General features: G+C 35.9%; 1 protein-coding gene across 2 annotated transcripts in view; it reads right to left on the bottom strand.

Annotated features, from left to right (window-relative positions):
- The window catches only part of LOC149815815 (DEAD-box ATP-dependent RNA helicase 11-like), a 52,247-nt gene extending 39,821 nt beyond the window's left edge, over positions 1-12,426 (bottom strand). The window contains exons 1-3 of one of the 2 annotated variants that reach the window (XM_089989226.1): positions 12,227-12,426; positions 11,068-12,117; positions 10,874-10,957 (exon numbers count right to left, since the gene is read on the bottom strand). In XM_089989226.1, coding sequence (XP_089845352.1) covers positions 10,874-10,957; positions 11,068-11,871 — 888 coding nt within the window. In that variant the 5' untranslated portion in view covers positions 11,872-12,117; positions 12,227-12,426. The remainder of the gene's footprint in view (positions 1-10,873; positions 10,958-11,067; positions 12,118-12,226) is intronic. The other variant, XM_089989225.1, reaches the window with a different exon arrangement.
- Positions 12,427-18,571: the final 6,145 nt, after the last annotated feature.

The following is an 18,571-nucleotide window of genomic DNA, read 5'->3' as shown; positions in this document are numbered from 1 at the left end:
TATAACAAAGGAGGAGAGAGGAGAATTATTTGTCACTTTTGCCAAGAGTCAGAAGACATCAAACCGGAGTGTCCCAAGCTCAATAAAAAGGTAGCAACCATTGAAGAAACACCACCCAAAAGGAGTGATGAAGCTATTGTGAAAGGAGCTGATCTTAAGGATTTTATTCACCAGCTAACGGAAGTATTACATCTATTCCAAAAGACTTCCTCTACGTCTACTTCTGGTACTACCATATCGACTTCCTCTCCTCCAAGTATACTTTCTTGGATTCTTAACTTTGGTGTTTCCTTTCACACGACTCCTTTAGAATCCCTCTTATCTGAATGCACAAAATCCTTTTATAATTCTTGTGTTTCTACGACCGATAGAACTAATTTAGAAATTAAAAGTATTGAAACATTTTCAAACATTTCAAAAAAAAATCAAATTCCTAAAGTTAGAGTTGTACCAAAACTCAATTTAAATTTATTATCCGTTTCCCAAATTTTGGATTATAAGTATGAGGTCTCCTTATCATAAAAAAATGTTGGATGCAAGATCGCCAGTCAGGGAAGCTAAACTGATTGGAGAAGGACATAGGAGGGAAAATCTCTACTACATGGATTTTCTTCATCTTCCTAAAGAATCTTTTCATAATTTTGTTAAGGAAAAAGATATTTTTATGTAACATCAAAGATTAGGTCATCTTAATGTATCTAAGTTAGCACTTTTTCTGTTTTTGAAAAACTCTTGTTCTAAAGAGTTCAAATGTAATGAATGTATTCTCGAAAAAAAAATCCTTTTGGCTCAAATGTAATGAATGTATGTATTCTCGAAAAAATAAAGAAAATTCCTTTTGGCTATAGAACTTTTATCTCCACCAAACCTTTTGAACTTGTGCATTAAGATGTATGGTGACGGACTTCGATCATGCCAAAAGGAGGGCTCTCCTACTATGTTATATTCATTGATGATTATACTAGGTATACTTGGATCTATTTCTTTAAGCAAAAATCCGATGTATTCTCATGTTTCACAAGAACTTCACATTATTATCATTTTTCGATCGGACTCAGTGGGAGAATATTTGTCTAATGATTTTAAAAAGTATTTGAAAGAAAGTGGGATTTCACATCAAAAATATTGTCCAAATACCCTTCAGCAAAATGGCTTAGCTGAGAGAAAGCATCGTTATATATTGAAACTACGAGAACTTTGCTTATCTTAAAAAATGTTTCAAAAAAATTTTGGGCTGAAGGTGCCTTAACTGTGGTATATCTTATCAATTGAATGCCTTCATCTTCTTTACAAAACATATCCCTAATTGAAAAACTTTATCAAACTTCAGATTTAAGATTTTTAAGAATATTTGGATGTAAATGTTTCGTACTTATTGAAAAAATAGACAAATTATCCCCCAAATCCATTGGATGTGTGTTTCTTGGTTATGCCAATAAGCAAAAAGGGTATAGATGCTATGATAAGAAAAATGACAAATTATAATGTTTAACTTTCTCAAAAATAAAAATGGTTTTGATTTTGATAAGCCTAAGGATGATCTCGAGTATTCTTTTTTATTTGATCTATTGCCAAATGCCAAAGAAGGCTTCCGATGAATTTATACATGTTGATAATAATTTTGATGATGTGCATATTGATGATTCTAGGGTTTCCATGGAGGATAACCAGAATTATGATACTCAAAATTATTCTAGAAGAACTGTTGAACACCCTCTATGTGCACTTGATAGGTATTCTCAAAACCAAAATTTAGGAGAAACTAGTGTTAGAAAATCTATTAACCCCTCTAAACATCCTAAAATATTTGTGTCATGAAAATTTTTCACCTAAATATCGAGTTTGTCTTATAACTATCTACTCCTTTTATGAACCCTCAACCTACAAGGAGGCTAAATAAATTCTTGAATAGATTGATACCATGAACCTAGAATTAGGAGCCCTTAAGAAAGACAAGACCTGAGAAATCCAACTATAACCTATAGGAAAAAAGACTAATAGGATGTATGTGGGTATATAAAGTCAAAACCAAAGGGGATGGATCATTAGAAAAATATATGGCTAGGTTAGTGGCCAAAGGTTATTCTCAATAATATGAGATAAACTATCAAGAGACTTTTGCTCTCGTAGCATGTATGACTAGTGTTAGAACACTTGTTGCCTTAGCATCTATTTGAAAGTGACTTATTTACCAACTTGATGTTAGGAATGCCTTTTTGAATGGTGACTTAAATGAAGTAATGTATATGGATCCTGAGAAAAAGTTTTTTGATTAACCAAAGGGCTATTTCTATCTTCTTTAGATTTAAATGTTTTTACTTACGAAGATTGGAGAGGTAATCCTAATGGTAGAGTCTTAATTATTGGTTTGTGTGTGTTTTTAGGAGACTCTTATATCTTAGAGGTGTAAGAAGCAACAAAAGATGCTCATGTCATTCACCGAAGTTGAATATCGAGTCATGGCAATAACTATAGAGATTATTTGGTTATGAAGCTATGTAACATAGGTGCGAATGCGGCACTTTAAAAAAACTTAGGTGCGAGGAGGGTATATATATAATTTTTAACAGTTTTAAGTTAACATTACATGTACATGTACATGTGTGTATTTATGTATTTATTTATTTATATATATATATAATATAGATAAGAATGGAATTGATTAGGGTTAACTGAATCTACTTTTGGATAGAAATGGACCTCAGTGTGGTTGACTTCACCTAACACAAAGGAAGTTGTGTCCGCCGCACCCGCCCGGGTGCGGGTGCGACGTGGGTGCAGTGCCCTGTTAGAAGAGTATGTGGTACATAGTTATGAAGTCTTCTCAAAGATATGGGCTTAATCATCTCTAGTCCTTCGAAGATGCGCTGCGACGATAAGAGTGTTATCAACATTGCAAGCAATCACACCTTTCATGAATGAACCAAGCATATAGAGATGGACTACCACTATGTCCGAGAGGAATACTTGAGAGAAATTATTGAGTTGCCCTATGTGACTTCAGAATGTCAAGTGACGGATTTTTTCACTAAGGCATTGTCTTCACCTCATTTTCTATCTCTTCTTGGCAAACTTTCGGTGATCACAGTGTAAGTTTGAGGAGTGTTAAGATGTACATATATTTCTATATATATACATAGAAATATATATATAAAATATATATATATTTGTTTTTGTGTATGTAAATTGTATTTCAGTCATTTCCCATGGTTGTAGGGTTGACCCACTAGAGGCTGACTTTATCCTTTTTTGTTTTCTTTATTTTTCTTTTTTATTAGCCTTGTACTATATGACTGTTGACACAGCCCAAACTAGTCATTGGGCTAGTCCCAACAGTCATATTTATGACAGTTGGGGGCTAAACCAACCACTAGTTGGGTTGCCCTCCTTTGCTCTTTCTTGGCTAATAAATAGAGTTCTTCCCTACCTTGTATCTCAATGCTTTCTTAAGCATTTTATAATCAAAGTTATATTTTATATCTTTTGTGTTGGCCCTTTATGGCTATTTTGTGTGTTGTGCTATTGACCTCATTCTCATTTTGTAATTGTATTATCCCTTGGTGGATTAGTGCTTGTGCAATTCTTTGTATTCTTGTTGAACCTTATTGGGTTCTTTGATGCATTTCCGCTTGTTTCAATTTAGTTAGGAACATAGAAAGCCAGCGAGATTAGTGGTCATGTCACTTGGAGGTATGAGCACTTGGGGTCCTTTTCAATTGCATCCTGCTATTGTGTACATGCACAGCCAGGTGTGGACCCTTTTTCCCAAGGATATGATATGGGTACATTTTCTCTTGGATGGAAATTCTCGATAAAATCAATACACAAAACAAGTTGAGCAAGAAAGGATTTCTTCCAAGGTTTTTGTTGTCTATGACAGGAGAATGGGGAATCTACTATGCATCAAGTCTAGAAATACCCTTTTTCAATGATATATCCTCCTTATGTAACGCCTTCAAGATCCCGAACTTGTGACTTTTTATAAAAAGTTTGAAAGCTTTGTAATCGATCATTTTTCATAGTTTAAAATAGTAGTTCAACGAAAAATGGCGTTTGAAATAGCAAGTCAACGGACATTGGGCACACTACAATGTGAACTTTCCTTACACAACTGATTTGTACCATTGTACAATCATTGAAACCATATAGATTCAAAAATGTTGCTTTAATAATTTAGAGTTTATACAAAAGAGAAATTCTCAAGAAAACCCTTATACAAAATTATAAAAATGTCCATAAAAGCGAAACGTCATGAAAGAGTCTCATTTTGATTTCATCACGTCATTGTGCCATCGCTTAATGTACTGACATAATCATCACCTGTACCTATAATATGGGTCAGTTTCATGAAAAACTATTAGGTGTACAAGTATAACAATTTAGAACAAAACAAATACATGCTTTAATTCATACATGATATGCAATTCAACATAAGTAAAGTGAACAAGATAACTTTGTTGCGATATTAGTTGTCCTAAAGGTACGCATAGGAAAGAACGTAAAAACAACTAAGACTGCCCAGGAGTTTGTTATGCTATGAACGGCCAGTGACCGAGAGAGAATTTCTCAGAGGCATTCGTGGCAAGGGATGCATTCAACTTCTATAGAAGTCCATGAGATCTACCACGTAGGATAATTTTTTATAGTCCCATCCCCTAACTCCGATGATTGGGAACACCGAGTCATTTGCCCGAGGGGTGGTTGTTAACAACCTGTCCATCGGAGTTTTTGTATCATCTCATCCTCTCCCTTGACGAAGACAAATAGGTATGTCAGGTTCTATTTTAACTGACAACTCATTCTATATGCTCTGATCTTTCAAACCAAATCGAACATCTTATCTGTGAAGGTGATGATCATCATTTATGTTATTTCAACAATGTGCATTTTGCACGCTTCGAGGTTACCATAAACCTTTCATCCAATCATCGTAGTACTAACATGCGTGCATGTCTGATAGTACCACTATGATGAGAGAGGTATAGGTTTCTCAAAAAAAAACTTCAACTTTAATGTGTTGTCAAAGAAATGGTATAATCATTTTAGTTTAATTAAACATGCTCTGGTCTTTCAAACCAACTCGAGCATCTAGGCAATGAAAGTGAATCATCACTATGTAAGTGATCTACAACAATGTGCATTTGCACGTTCCAAGGTTACAGTAACCTCTCATCCAATCATCGTAGTACTAACATGTCGTGCATGTCCGATAATACCGTTAAGATGAAAGGGGTATTGGTTTCTCAAAAAGAAACCCCAACTCATGTTGGTTTCTCAGAAAGAAACCCCAACTCTATTTAGAAAATCTCAATGCCATGTGCTCTTGGCTGGAGATATCCGAGTCATTTTAGGATATCATGACAAAAGATCGTGCGTACCTCTTAGGGCTACGCAGGGTTGAGGAAAAACCTTATTGCGAATAGGCAACTGTCAGTTATCCGTTTTTGCCATCCGAAACAATGAATATTTCAAACATTTAAATCTTGCATGAAATTCCTTTTTAAAAGACTAGGCGAGCATGCGCAATTTTGTGTTTTTAAAAGTAAGCATGGTACAGGATAGAGAAGACTATGCAATTGAATACCTTACAAGGTTGTATATATGTACATATATTACATAACGCAGGCATGTGCACATTGCAGCACGACGACAATGTATAAAGCAAGACTCGACGTGTGAAACCGCACATCAAGCTAAAAAAATGCGTAAGCAATGCACGAGGTACAAAACTGTACCTCGACTAAATAAATGTGTAAGCAAATGCACAAGGTACGAAACCGTAACTCAGCTAAATAAATGTGTAAGCAATGCACGAGGTATGAAACCGTACTTCGACTAAATAAATGTGTAAGCAATGCAGGAGGTACGAAATTGTATCTCGACTAAATAAATGTGTAAGCAATGCACGAGGTATGAAACCGTACCTCAGCTAAATAAATGCATAAGCAGTAGCCTGTTCGCATGATAGCACGACGGCAAAGTAAACGACATAAAGCAGTACTTGATGTGCGAAACCACAAATCAAGTTAAATAAATTATGTAACCAGTGCACGTGATAGCGTGGCGGCAAAGTAAATAACATAAAAGAAAAGGACAAGGATCGCAAAACAACGTCCTTGAGTTAAAAGCGTGTGTGTGTATATATATATATATATTTATTTATTTATTTATTTATTTTTATTTAAATTATATACTTATTCACAGGTTTCAGGATTGTCCTTCCATTGTCCTTTGTGCAACTTTCCCCTACCTCGGATATTGTCGTATTCGCTGACGATTCTGAGCATAGGTTATCAAGGGTTTGTACTTCAATGCACATGTCGGGTCTATTGCGTCAATAGGGTGCGCTAAAAGTAGTTGTCGTACTGCGAAAATAAGAACGAGGGAATTCTTTTTAAAGCAATACGTTTATGCCAGGTTTGTAAGGCAGGGGTTGAACCCGACCCTGATTCGAGTCAACCAGCTGAGCCAAATCCAGAATCGAGATGAGCCTAGCTGGGACACGGTGTTAGCCGGGCTAGGCTCGGTTGAGTCTGATTGGCCATAGACGGGGACCGAGTTGGGTTTGGTAAAGACCGAGCTCAACCCGATCGAGTCTGCCCAGCATGGTTGGGTAGGCCACGGCCGAACCAGATTTGGTTGGACCCCCAACTGAGTCGGGCTCGGTTCTGATTGCCTAAGGCAGGACCAAAACAGAAAAAGGGGAAGGGGGTGGGCTCAACTGCTAGGCCGAGCCTAGCCCCATCCCTGGACGGGACCGAGCTTAGGCTCGATCCTCTAGAGTCCGCGGACCGGGCTCGGCTTGGTTTGGCTGACAAGCCCAGCCTTGCCATAGAACGGGACCGAGCTTATCCTTGGTCCTGTTGGAGTACAGAACGGGCTGGAGGAGGCAGGGGGCATCACCCCTACTTGCCGGCCGAAAAAGAAGGGAAGGCAGGGGGCAGCACTGTTGCCTTCTAGCCAAAAAAGGAAGAGGCAGGGTCCCCTCCCTACAGACCGAAAAAGAAGGAAAGGCAGGGGGCGATGCCCCTGCCTTCTGGCCGAAAAAGAAGAGACAGGGGTGTTGCCCCTGTCTACTGGCCAGAAAAGAAAGGAAGGCAGGGGGCGGCACCCCTGCCTTCCGACCGAAAAAGAAGAGACAGGGGTGTTGCCCCTGTCTGCTGGCCAAAAAAGAAAGGAAGGCAGGGGGCGATGACCTTGCCTTATGGGCGAAAAAGAAGAGGTGACGACCGGAGGGGAAGCACCCTCCTGCCAACTAAACCAGATAGAGGGGAAAAAACAAGGAGAGGGAGGGTGCATACCTGCGAAAGGCAGCGCCTCCGGTGAGTCGAGGACAACTGCAACAGTGGTTTTAGCAGAGTGAGAGGCTTAGGCGAGGGTGTCTGTCGAGAGGAGTCGGGCGAGGGGGGATCTGCACAGGGGAGAGAGACGGGAGGTCGCAGGGAGGGAGTGCAGGAAGGCGGGAAGAGCGCAGGGGCAGAGCGAGGTTGCAGAGGGAGAAAGAGAGAGAGAATGGTCGACGAGGGTGCTCGGCCAGCTTTCCAATTCAAAAAGATGTCCATTCTAGCGCTACAGGATTTGTCATGGGTTGAGATGCTAGAATCGAATCCTTGAGGTTGCTTTCACTAAATAGGCTGCAATTTCTGGTGATGTCAGAGTCATCTTACTTTCTTTCTTAAAAAAAATTACTTTGTTCAAGAAAAAAAATCATGCATGAGTATTAAACTTGATGAAATTATTTACAAATGGCATAGGATTAGGTGGTATGTCTTTTGCTAGAAATATTTTAAACTGCAAAGACTTGTTTTACATTAAAATCTCCTGAAAACAGAAGCCTGCAGAGGAATGGCATGGTTATTCTTATGTAAGGAGACTAAGAGAAGACAATAGCAGTTACTATTGTCTTTCAATTTTTGCCAAAAGAATGGCGTATTTTGAAAAAGACAATGTCACTTGCAAGAATTTTAAGAAAAGGAAACAATGATAAGAAGCTATTGATGCCCTATTTATATGATTACATAGATAAAGGCAAAACAACAAATAAAGGATAATTTTAGGGACAAGAAGCTCTATTATGTATGGGAGTTAATTGACAAGAGATGGACTGACCAACTTTATTGACATATTCATGCTGCAACTTGTTATTTCAACCACACCATTAGAGTTATTCACATAGAGTTGGATCCGTATAGTGAAAGGCAAGGACAAATTAGAAGAAAAATGCAATCAAATTGCATGAACCGATGCTACTAGATATTCTTTTTTTTATCCTTTGCATTTAAATTATGTTTTTTATGTGAAATAGAAAATAAATACATTTAGTTATTTAAAATTTTGTCTTATAATCTAGTCATGGTAGTGTAGGTTTGGTGGGGATGTTCTCCTCATATCAGCTTCATTTTGCTTGATATATTTTAAGCCAAACCTGTAGTATAAGTGAGCGTGAAAGAAACTGGAGCTTCAAAGGCATTCCCGTTAAGAGAGAGAGAGAGAGAGGAATCAAGTGAAGCACTCATGTTTCAATGACTATTTATCCCATATATCAGACTCAAGCAAAAGTCAAATCTAATAATCATAAACTCCTGACTTTTGAAACATATATTTTAAATGCACAATTTTAAAAGTTCAGAAATACCATATATTATCAATATTTGAATATATTATCTCAAACAAATTCAGAAAGAATCAAAGAGATGCCAAATGAGTTGAATGACCCCATTAGCTTAGATAATGTGGAAATATTAGATGAAAGGCTGCAACAAGACTCTAGCGTGATAAATTATACAATCAACTAGCACAATTATAAGTTCAAATGGAAGTACAAGTTGATGAAAAAGGCAATAACAAGAAAGACTTGACCTAGAGGACAATGAAGGAAGAGGAAGTAAATCAAAAGAAAACCCATCATCACAATATTGTTTTAGCCATGATAAGTAAAAGGCTGAAAATTGAAACAGAGATTAGAGAGTTAGAGACAAACACTATAGGATTTTTTTCTTTTGTTTTATTATTTGATGGGTTGTGTACTATAACTGTAGTTCAATACTGAATGTAGCACTTGATGTGGTATTCCATTTATAATTAGCATGGTTTAACAGTTTTTTGAGGAAAAGAAAGATTTTATTGAAATAGTGAAGAGAGTATGAGTGACGAGATGTCACAGATACCCACAATAAGACAGTGATAACCCTAAGTAGACAGATAACATAAATTGTACGGCAGTAGATCAATCAATATGATTCCGCACAATCCAGTTTATCCTATCCGATGCCCATTTTTTCCCTAGCTAGCATCCTCAAGGACTGTAAGTGTGCAGTTCTTCAGGTAGGCAGGATGTCCCTTGGAAGATCCTGGCATTCCCCTCTTTCCATATAAGACACCAATGTTGGAAAAGCCAGCCTTCCAATACAAAGTACCACTTTCCACCCTTTTGTCTTGCCCATGGGCATAAGAGAAGATTTCTGGTGGATAAAGTCATTTTTACAAAGGCTTCCAATCTGACCAAGCAAAGAGTATCAGTGTTACAAAAAAGGGCATGTACCAAAAAGGTGTTCACAGTGATATTATGCAGTAACAGAGACTGAAACAACTTGCAATTTGAAAGACTCTAAGTTGCAGATTACATTGTGTTAGGACTCCACTTTGAGAGATCAACCACATGCAAAGGTCCGTGCCCAAGGGTTAACAAACAAAGTCCATCCCAGATGGGAACTCAGAATTCCCCGCAGCTAAGAGGGAAAAATAGCAAGTTGCCGCCAAGAAAATACCAATGCATGAGCACTTCAATCTCATGCTTGTCAGGATCATCTCCCAGTTGTAAGCTTTGCAACCAACCCATCAAAGCTGTCCATTCCCTGAGTTTCTGATCACTGGGTTGTCTTCTCAAAACAGTCTCCCAGACCCTAATGATAGACCAGCAGTCTGAAACTATTCGGTCTTTATATCTGACAATATTGTATAGTAGAGGGAATTATTTGCACAAAGATGATTTGTGAAGCCATCGGTCTTTCCAAAAAGATACAGCTTTACCACCACCTATCAACACAAGAACTTTGTCAACGAAGTGATTAAGATACTTCGCTCAACGTCTCCAAATCTCCCTCCAATGCCATGGACAGCCCTCGATACCATAGTTTTCTTTTAGCAGCTTAGCCTTGCAGCATATTTGCTAATTATAGCTGTTTGTTTATTTTTAATGTCATGAATTATTTGTTGATTGTTACATATGATTGCCATATCATTGAATGGTTCATGTTTCATCGATTCCATATTCAGGCATCCAGTGTTGTTTGAATATATAGCTAGATGAAATTCTTTGAACAAAAAAATTTCATATGATTCTTTTTTTTCTAATTTTTCTTCATTTCTGTAATCTTATTTGATATTCTTTCTTTGTGTATCTTACTATTCATTATGCCATGGAATGATAATTTGTATGTCAGACACCCTCCAGCACACCTTGTTTCTTGTCTATAGGCAAGCTGGAGGATAAACCCCTTTCTATTTTACAACATTGCTATCACGCCTTTACATGCAATAGGATATTGCATCTGATTTCACAAAAGAAAAAAAAATCAGGTAACAAATGCATTCAAGCAAAAGCATCCATGCAATAGAAAATCCATGTTTGCAACATCAGCTAGCGAGAAAACATTCAGTACAGTCATGTTGATTGGAACATGCGACTTCATGTTGAGCTAGCACAAAGAACACCACAGCATCACCAGCCAGTGTACATTATCAAATTTTTGCTATTGGACTGCCAAAATACCAATAATAAACACTCCATCATGTAAGACAGCCAACGTCATGATTATTCAGAAACAAACAAAGTTGTTCAAACATAGAGAGAGAGAGAGAGGGTCATGGAAACCTGTTGATTTATTGGAGCTCCTCCATATGCCACAACAACTCTGACACCCGTTTGATACGAGAACTTTTTTGCCTCCTCATGTATCTACGTTGCATGATCAATGACCAATAATCTCTCAGGCACAAGATAGGAAATGCATCGATGTAGAAAGTAAAAGCTATAAAGAGATAGAACCATGAGAGAGAGAGAGAGACCTGACAGGAGAGCTCCCTCGTAGGAGAAAGGATGAGGGCGAGGGGATAGACAGTCCTTGCACCTCGTGGTGGTCTTTGAGGGGGGTGGCCCTTCATAATCCCACTGATGATAGGGAAACAGAAAGCAGCCGTCTTCCCCGATCCCGTCTGCGCACACGCCATAAGGTCCCGGCCTGGGAGCAGGATTGGGATGGCATGTCGCTGCACGGGCGTCGGCTTCACATACTTGCACCTCCGAATGTTCTCGTTGAGGGCATCACCGAGGTCAATCTCCGCAAAAGTATTCACGGGAGGAGGGACATTCTCGCCGCTGGTCTCGACCGGTATGTCCTCGTATGCATCAAAGTTAATCCCAGTATTCTCCTGTTCACCGAACGCAAGCTCGGCCACTTCATCGTTCTCGAACGGATTCACCTCTCGCTCCCTCCCCCTGTCCCATCCACCACCACCACCTCTGTTCCATCCGCCTCCACCACGGCCGCCGCCGCCACCGCTGCTGCTGCCACCGCCATATCCCGACCTCCCCAAATCCCGGCCACCCCAACGGCTGCCAGAGGGACCACCAAAACCGCCGCCGCCACCACCACCACCACCACCAACCCCACCACCAGATCTAAACCCAGAAGAGGCATCAACCGACGCCGCCGGAACAGGATCAGCAGCCGTCGGCTGGTTACGCAGATGTGGAGGGACGTACGACGAGCGCGGAGCGGCGCGAGAAGCACCGGCGGCAGCGGCAGGAGGCGCAGCGACTACATTTTCAGCAGCCGAATTCGTCACAGAATCCGCCCAGGATGTTCGCATAATTGAAAACACCGACACGCTTCTCTCGTTTTCCCTTCTCTTCTCCTTTCTTCTTATATCACTCAAAAAAAAGACCTATAACCTAAAATCCAACCGTGCAAACAGCAAACACTTGTGCGGAAAAGTACAAAAAACGAATTTAAGTTCCCAAAAGAAAAAAACCCTAACTTTGCTAGAACAAGAATTCCCACAAACAGCGTAGATCACAATGCAACCTTCAATCGCTTCTCCGACACTTCAGAATCCCTAACACATCAAAAAGGAACAAACAAAACAAAACGCGTATGAAAAACCCTAATCCAAACATGGGGCAAGAGAAAGAGGGGAAGCAACGAAGAAAGTGAAGAGAAAAGACCATTCGTGGCTACCAAACAGAAGAATCAACAAGTCCTCGGTAGTTCAACTCGGCCGACCGACATATTAAGAGAAACACAGAGAGAGAGAACCCTAGAAGGAACCCCAAAACTTGTTCTTTTCTTTTTCTTTTTCTTTTTTCCTGAGAAATTGCAGCTACGTTTCGCGAAAGCGTGTTCTCGTAAAACTCACACACCAACAAAACCTATTCCTCCTTCAATTAGATTTTTCTTTTTACATAAGATTCTGAAAGTACCTAAAAAAAAAGTGAGAAATCTCTTTTTGATTTTTTCATACACACCCTTGTCTCTGTAGGTGACTTTAGAAAACCCCTTGTATAACTTTGTTTGTTTAAAGTTGAAAACTTGCAGACGAAGAAAGAAGGTCTCACTCTCACTTACCAACATACTACGGTTTGGGTTGGAATTGGCTTCTCGCTTAGAGATGTAAAAGAGAACAGAACCTTCGGATTTGGGTTGAACTCGAACAAGAGATAAGGTCAGTGAGGTCCTGTGTCAAGCTGAAGGCCCAGGATCCAATCCCACTAGATGGAAAATGGCTAGACATTTTTATTTTTTTATTTTTTTATATTTTGATCTTCAGCCATTTATCAGTTGAAATTTGGTGACACTAGCATCGGGGGACATTGCGCATGTCGGCTGGTACCAGTAGGCCATTTTTCAGTTGATATGTGGCCGGAAAATGGTTGGCTTCTGTTTTTCTGGTTTGTTTTTATTTTTTAAGTTTTTTATTAAAAAAACTTGGAAAACCAAGTTTTGCTCAGCCAAATAACCAAAAGTTTTTATTTTTGGTAAACTAAGTTTGCCAAAAAATATTTTTTTTTTTAAATTTATATGACCGTGCATAACTTTTTGATGAAATCCATGAATATTCAAATATTATTGTGATTATGTTCATGAATTGTTGTTCTACTATTGCATGCAACTATGAGTTATGCAAGATTTTATCATAGTTTTACTACTAGTTTTGGTTGCACGATGAGTTCACTTTATACTTTTATAAGTAGTATCAATTTGGACAGGAAAAAAAACCCCGGCTATAAGTCTGAGTGAGTTGAGGTGATGCAGTCTATCTTATTCTTTTTTTTTTTAGCATGGTCTTTTGAAGATGAGGCTTTCAAGAGATAGACCCACTCACGGTGTTAGTATGAGAAAATCACCTAAAAATCTGACAAAGATCGTAGAGTATGCAACACACATGCTTGCAATATACTTTACATTGTCTCTCTACCAGTTAGGCAATTTGATATGTGCGGGGGCAAGCAACCCTATTGAGAGATAATAGTCAATATTCACACTCGTTAGTAGCCTTCGAGATAGGATTGGTTATATGGACTTCGGTCTTAGACAATCAACACGCCCTATATTGGTATCGTATATCTATGTACTGGGTGAACAAAGTTTTTTTTATGCAGTGTGAGCATATTATATTAAGGTCAAACCTCTAATATGTCTTTCAATATGGTCTCATATAGTATATTAGTAAATATAAATATATTGCATAAAAGTTATGATTTGCCAAACAAGTTTTTTATAAATCTTGTTTTTAGGATTGTTTATAATTATTATATTTATCATTTTTTTTATCTCTAAAATCTCTACTTTAGAGCTACACTTTAATTAAAATTATTATCTAATGAGAGACGGACATGCCAATTAGGAAAGTATAGTTGAAGGTTGTCATCAATTGAGATTTTTTTTCTTAATAGGAGACTTAAGTCCCCATACTCTATAAATATAAGGTCTCACCCTATGGAGGAACAATGGAAAAATCTGTCTTGGTAGCCTTGCACCATGTAGCCAAGAGGTAATCCCTGGTATGCCCCATTTGGTGTACTATTAAGCCTAGGGTAGACACAAAACTTGAGCATGATTATATTTTAATGGTGGTTCAAGTTAAAATAATTTGATCTAGCTTTGTGCCTTGTTTTTTCTTTCTTTTCAATTAACATGGATTTGAAAGTTTTGGCTGGTGAAATGTACCATTTTCTTTCTCTATTTATTAAATGTCATTATTGATTTATATATATTATTTATTCAAATTCATGTTTGGATCCAATACATAAAATTTGGTCAGATCATGACCCAAAATCGAATACCACTCGACATAGTCAGCTTGTGAAAGTTATAACTTTGCAACCGTATATCATATCATACTTAAATTCGGGTCTGGTTCGTGTAGTTCTTAGTGGGTCCAGGTATGGTTTCTCTTATGGTGGGTCCAATTAGACCTAGGTTCGGACCTGATACCACACCTGAAAATCTGGGTAAGGTATGGTTTCACTTGGGTCGAAACCAAACCTCACCCGTTGACACCCCTAGTCATAAGAATCATGTATAAAAGTGAATAGCTAATTTTATTACTATGATTATTTTGAATATAAAAAAAAAAGATGTGATTGTTTCTCATAAAACAAAGTACTGAGATTTGATACTTAATTGTAATCATATATGGATATGTCATACTCGATTGATAATATTTTTTGTAGTATTTGAATTTTATTAAATTTTACAAGTTATTTCTTAGATTTTTTCCTACCATATTTTCTAACATTGGTATCAAAGTTTGATTTTATAACCTATAAAAAACTTTAATGATTTTCAAAGTGGTTAAAATTACCCTATGTTATTTATCGAGAAGGCAAATTATAAGAGGTAATTTTTAGTGTAACTTACTCAACCATGTTATGTAATTCATATTGGATGACATGATATCCCTATCTTTTATCTTTTATGGTTAATAGATTTTTTTCTCGTTATTAAAAGCTAACTTGGCTATTAAAACTTCATTATCATTATAAAAAAAATGTGAGTCGGCCTAATGTTTAAAGTATGTGCTCTATAGCATATGATATGTTGTTGGTTACTATAACATTTATTGAATTATGAATATAAAAGTAAAAAATAAGCTATGAATTTGTGTTATCCTATTTCTATGGTACTATTGTATGCATGTATTTAAGTTTTTTTTTTACTTTCATAAGTTATTTAAATCATCTTGAAGTTATTAGAATTTATTTGAACAACCTATCATAGTGGTTGTTTAACTACAATAATGTGATTATTGATGTTTTCACTTTATCATTAGTGTCAATAATAAATATCAGATTAAATTTGGTTATATATGGGTTGCATATGCATGGTTGTTTATCTTTCAAACATGTCTTTGAGAAAAAGATATTTTATTTTTATCTTTATTATGTTATATTAAATGATTTATTTATTTCTTTATCTCATTAAATTATAGAGCATGATATATGTGTGTTATTTTACTCAATTTTGTTAAATAAAGCAATTATGTAGACTTTTGCATCAATGAAAGTAATCTAATAATAAAAATATTGATTATTAAATTTATGTTATATGTTCTCGCATATTATATGAATGAGTGATATGGCACGATCAAGTTTATGACTTGATGATCTATTAACGAAATAAAATATTTATCAATTGATTTAATTGTTGATGTAAATTATTTTGATTTTATATTGTGCACAAGTAAGATATTTTGAGATGGCCCATTTGGTTGCAACTTCAGTTAGATTTGCAGCAATACAAAAATTATGAAAAGTAAATTGGATAATTATCCAAGTGAATTTTGTATTCCTCAATTATGCTTTATATGTTATAATCTTTTATACATATACAAATTGATCATGTATTTAGATCCAACATAATAATTGTTTCTTTGCTCTTACTTGATTTCATTTCTCTTTTTTATTTTGTTAGAGTTTTTTTTATTCAAAACCCTATATATCATTAAAAGTAACATTTTTTTGTTATAACACTAGCAATATAAACAAGATAGAGTCTTGGATGACATATCATTTTTCTTATACATTATGATAATAAGTAATGAATTATTTGCAATATTATTACAAATGATCTATACATGAAATTATTTTCTCACTGTCATTGATCTTATATATGCATAATAAGATAAAAATATATATTATCTTGAGTAACAAATATCTGATGATGTTTTTTTCTGAGAAATAAATAACACATATATCAAATATATAGCATATTTACAACTTTAAAATCCTTGCATCACTAAGAATCGTGTTTATTAGTTGTAAATCATCGAAGGATTATGTTATATGGAAGTTTGTTAGTGCAATTTTTATTTTTTGCGAGGATATAATAATATAAGAAATCAAATTGTGTTGTTAGGAACAAGATCCTTAATTAGTTATATTTTTATCATGTTTCAATGCATCTCCTTATCAAGATGATGAGAGAATTTGGATAATGTCATTTATCTCAAATTTTAGAATAATCCTTTATATATATAATTATAGATTAGTATTTTCTCTTAAATTACAAAAAGCACCATGTTAAGAATTTGAGGGTTTATAGATGTTATAATTATATTTGATTTAATCTCATTAAAAGAAAATGAGAGATTTATAAATTCTATAAGTTTATTATGTAAAATATCATGAATTCTTTAAATTTAAAGTAATTTTTTTTTCAAAATGATATTTTGATTTTAAGAGGCAAAATGTGTAGTTGATTGTGTAAGAATCTAACAAGGGTTTGTGAGAGTTTGTACTGATCTATAAGTTATTTTATGTCCACTCGTAAATTTAAATACATGTCGGTTATACATGACAAGTTTATGAATTTATAACTTAATGCAAAAATTTGTTGGATGCAATTATTTGATGACAAAAAACATAGCAATGTGTGATTATTTGATGTATTAGAAAGATGTATTTTAACTTCCATATATTGAAAAGTAAAGTTAATCATTTCTTTTATATTTACCTAAAGAAATCACCCTCAGAGTCAAAGACCTAGTGCACTGGCGCTACCTGCCATAATTATGGCCACTATTCTAGCAACGTAAAACTTCGTGGGCTTACCTCTTGCCCCCAGGGAGTCACCACACAACATAAAGATAATTATTATATTAAGAAATATAAAAACAATGTTAAGTAAGCAAATGATTATGAAGTGATATCATTTTGGATGCAAAGTTTTTTTTTGCTTCAAATTTTATGTCTTATGGTCTTGAGTAGCATACAATGCATGTTGAAATAATTTTTCTACAGGAAGAAGAGTTTGGTGTTTCTTTGTGTTAAAATTATTGACTTTTTTTGAAAATCTCATAATATAATAACAATAAAAGTCTTAATTCTAGTGATGAGATAAAATTGAAAATCAAGATGAACGATAACTATGAACATAAGTTTCATATGTCAATGTTGTATGTTAACTTATGTATGCCATTTTTTTTAATGAAACTGAGTGTTGTTAGCCAATATTCTCCCTTGTAATCGACATGACATTTGTAACGAGTCTCGGCCCACTCTACCCAAGTATCACGGCTAAGATGATAGCTCGATGTAACACAATGAGACCCTGGTGCGACATGCTAGGTGCAGACAATGAGACGTGATTGTGACACATCCATGGTAGGCGACCATGACAAGTGCGACACACCTAAAAGGGTGTCATTTCCACCTAGAAGGAAAAAAATGTCAATGGACTAAGTCAGTTGGTTTTGTACACATGTGTCACATGTGAAAAAATTTCTATGAAAATGGAGTATGTAAACCAATCATCAATCAATATTCAAATGTCATAAAACAACATTTGACTGCAACCAAGTAGCAATACATTAAAGATATCATATTACAATTTTTTTGTAAATAAGACCTAAAATCTTTTCTTGCATGATTATATAAATGGAAGTGGTAAAGTTATTGAGATAAATCATTTACCATTTTGTTCATTATGTATATTTTTGTGATGGAGGTACATGTTCTCGCAATATAATGCTATTTTATCCCCCATAAAAGCAAAAAATCCTGTATTTTTGAAATTATAAAGGCATCTGATTACATAAAATGAAAACCATATGATTGACATGAATATCTATGAGATGTATTTATGTGCATCATCATTTTGTGATGATTCATGTGGGATTTACTCTCGACAATGAAATATGTGAACATTATCCAGTTTAAGGATGTTACATGTTTGAAACTCACAAGTGAATGTTTTTTGTTATGACACTAAAGTTGGGCATACTTCTTGATGGATAACAATGACTTGTAATTTTTTCATGATAAGCTCATGAATGAGCAAAGTGATATTTATGAAAATTTACGATTGCATGTCAAAACATATGATAAATTGCTATTTGTTAATTAGATTTATGAGGGATAAGTTGCCCTACTTTATTTGGGTACAAAAGCAATGCCTATAGTTTTGTTAACAATAGCAATTGATAAATGTATTTCACATGTATGTGAAATTATAATGTCTTGAAAAAGTTATTTAGGCCAAGTGAGAGATGTTGAAAATTTTACATGACC

This window comes from Nuphar pumila, chromosome 15, assembly GCF_984573655.1.
Source record: "Nuphar pumila chromosome 15, dmNupPumi1.hap1.1, whole genome shotgun sequence".
Classification (NCBI taxonomy): Eukaryota; Viridiplantae; Streptophyta; class Magnoliopsida; order Nymphaeales; family Nymphaeaceae; genus Nuphar; species Nuphar pumila.
The sequence above is the reverse complement of the archived record's forward strand: the minus strand, read 5'-3'. Positions and strand labels throughout refer to the sequence as shown.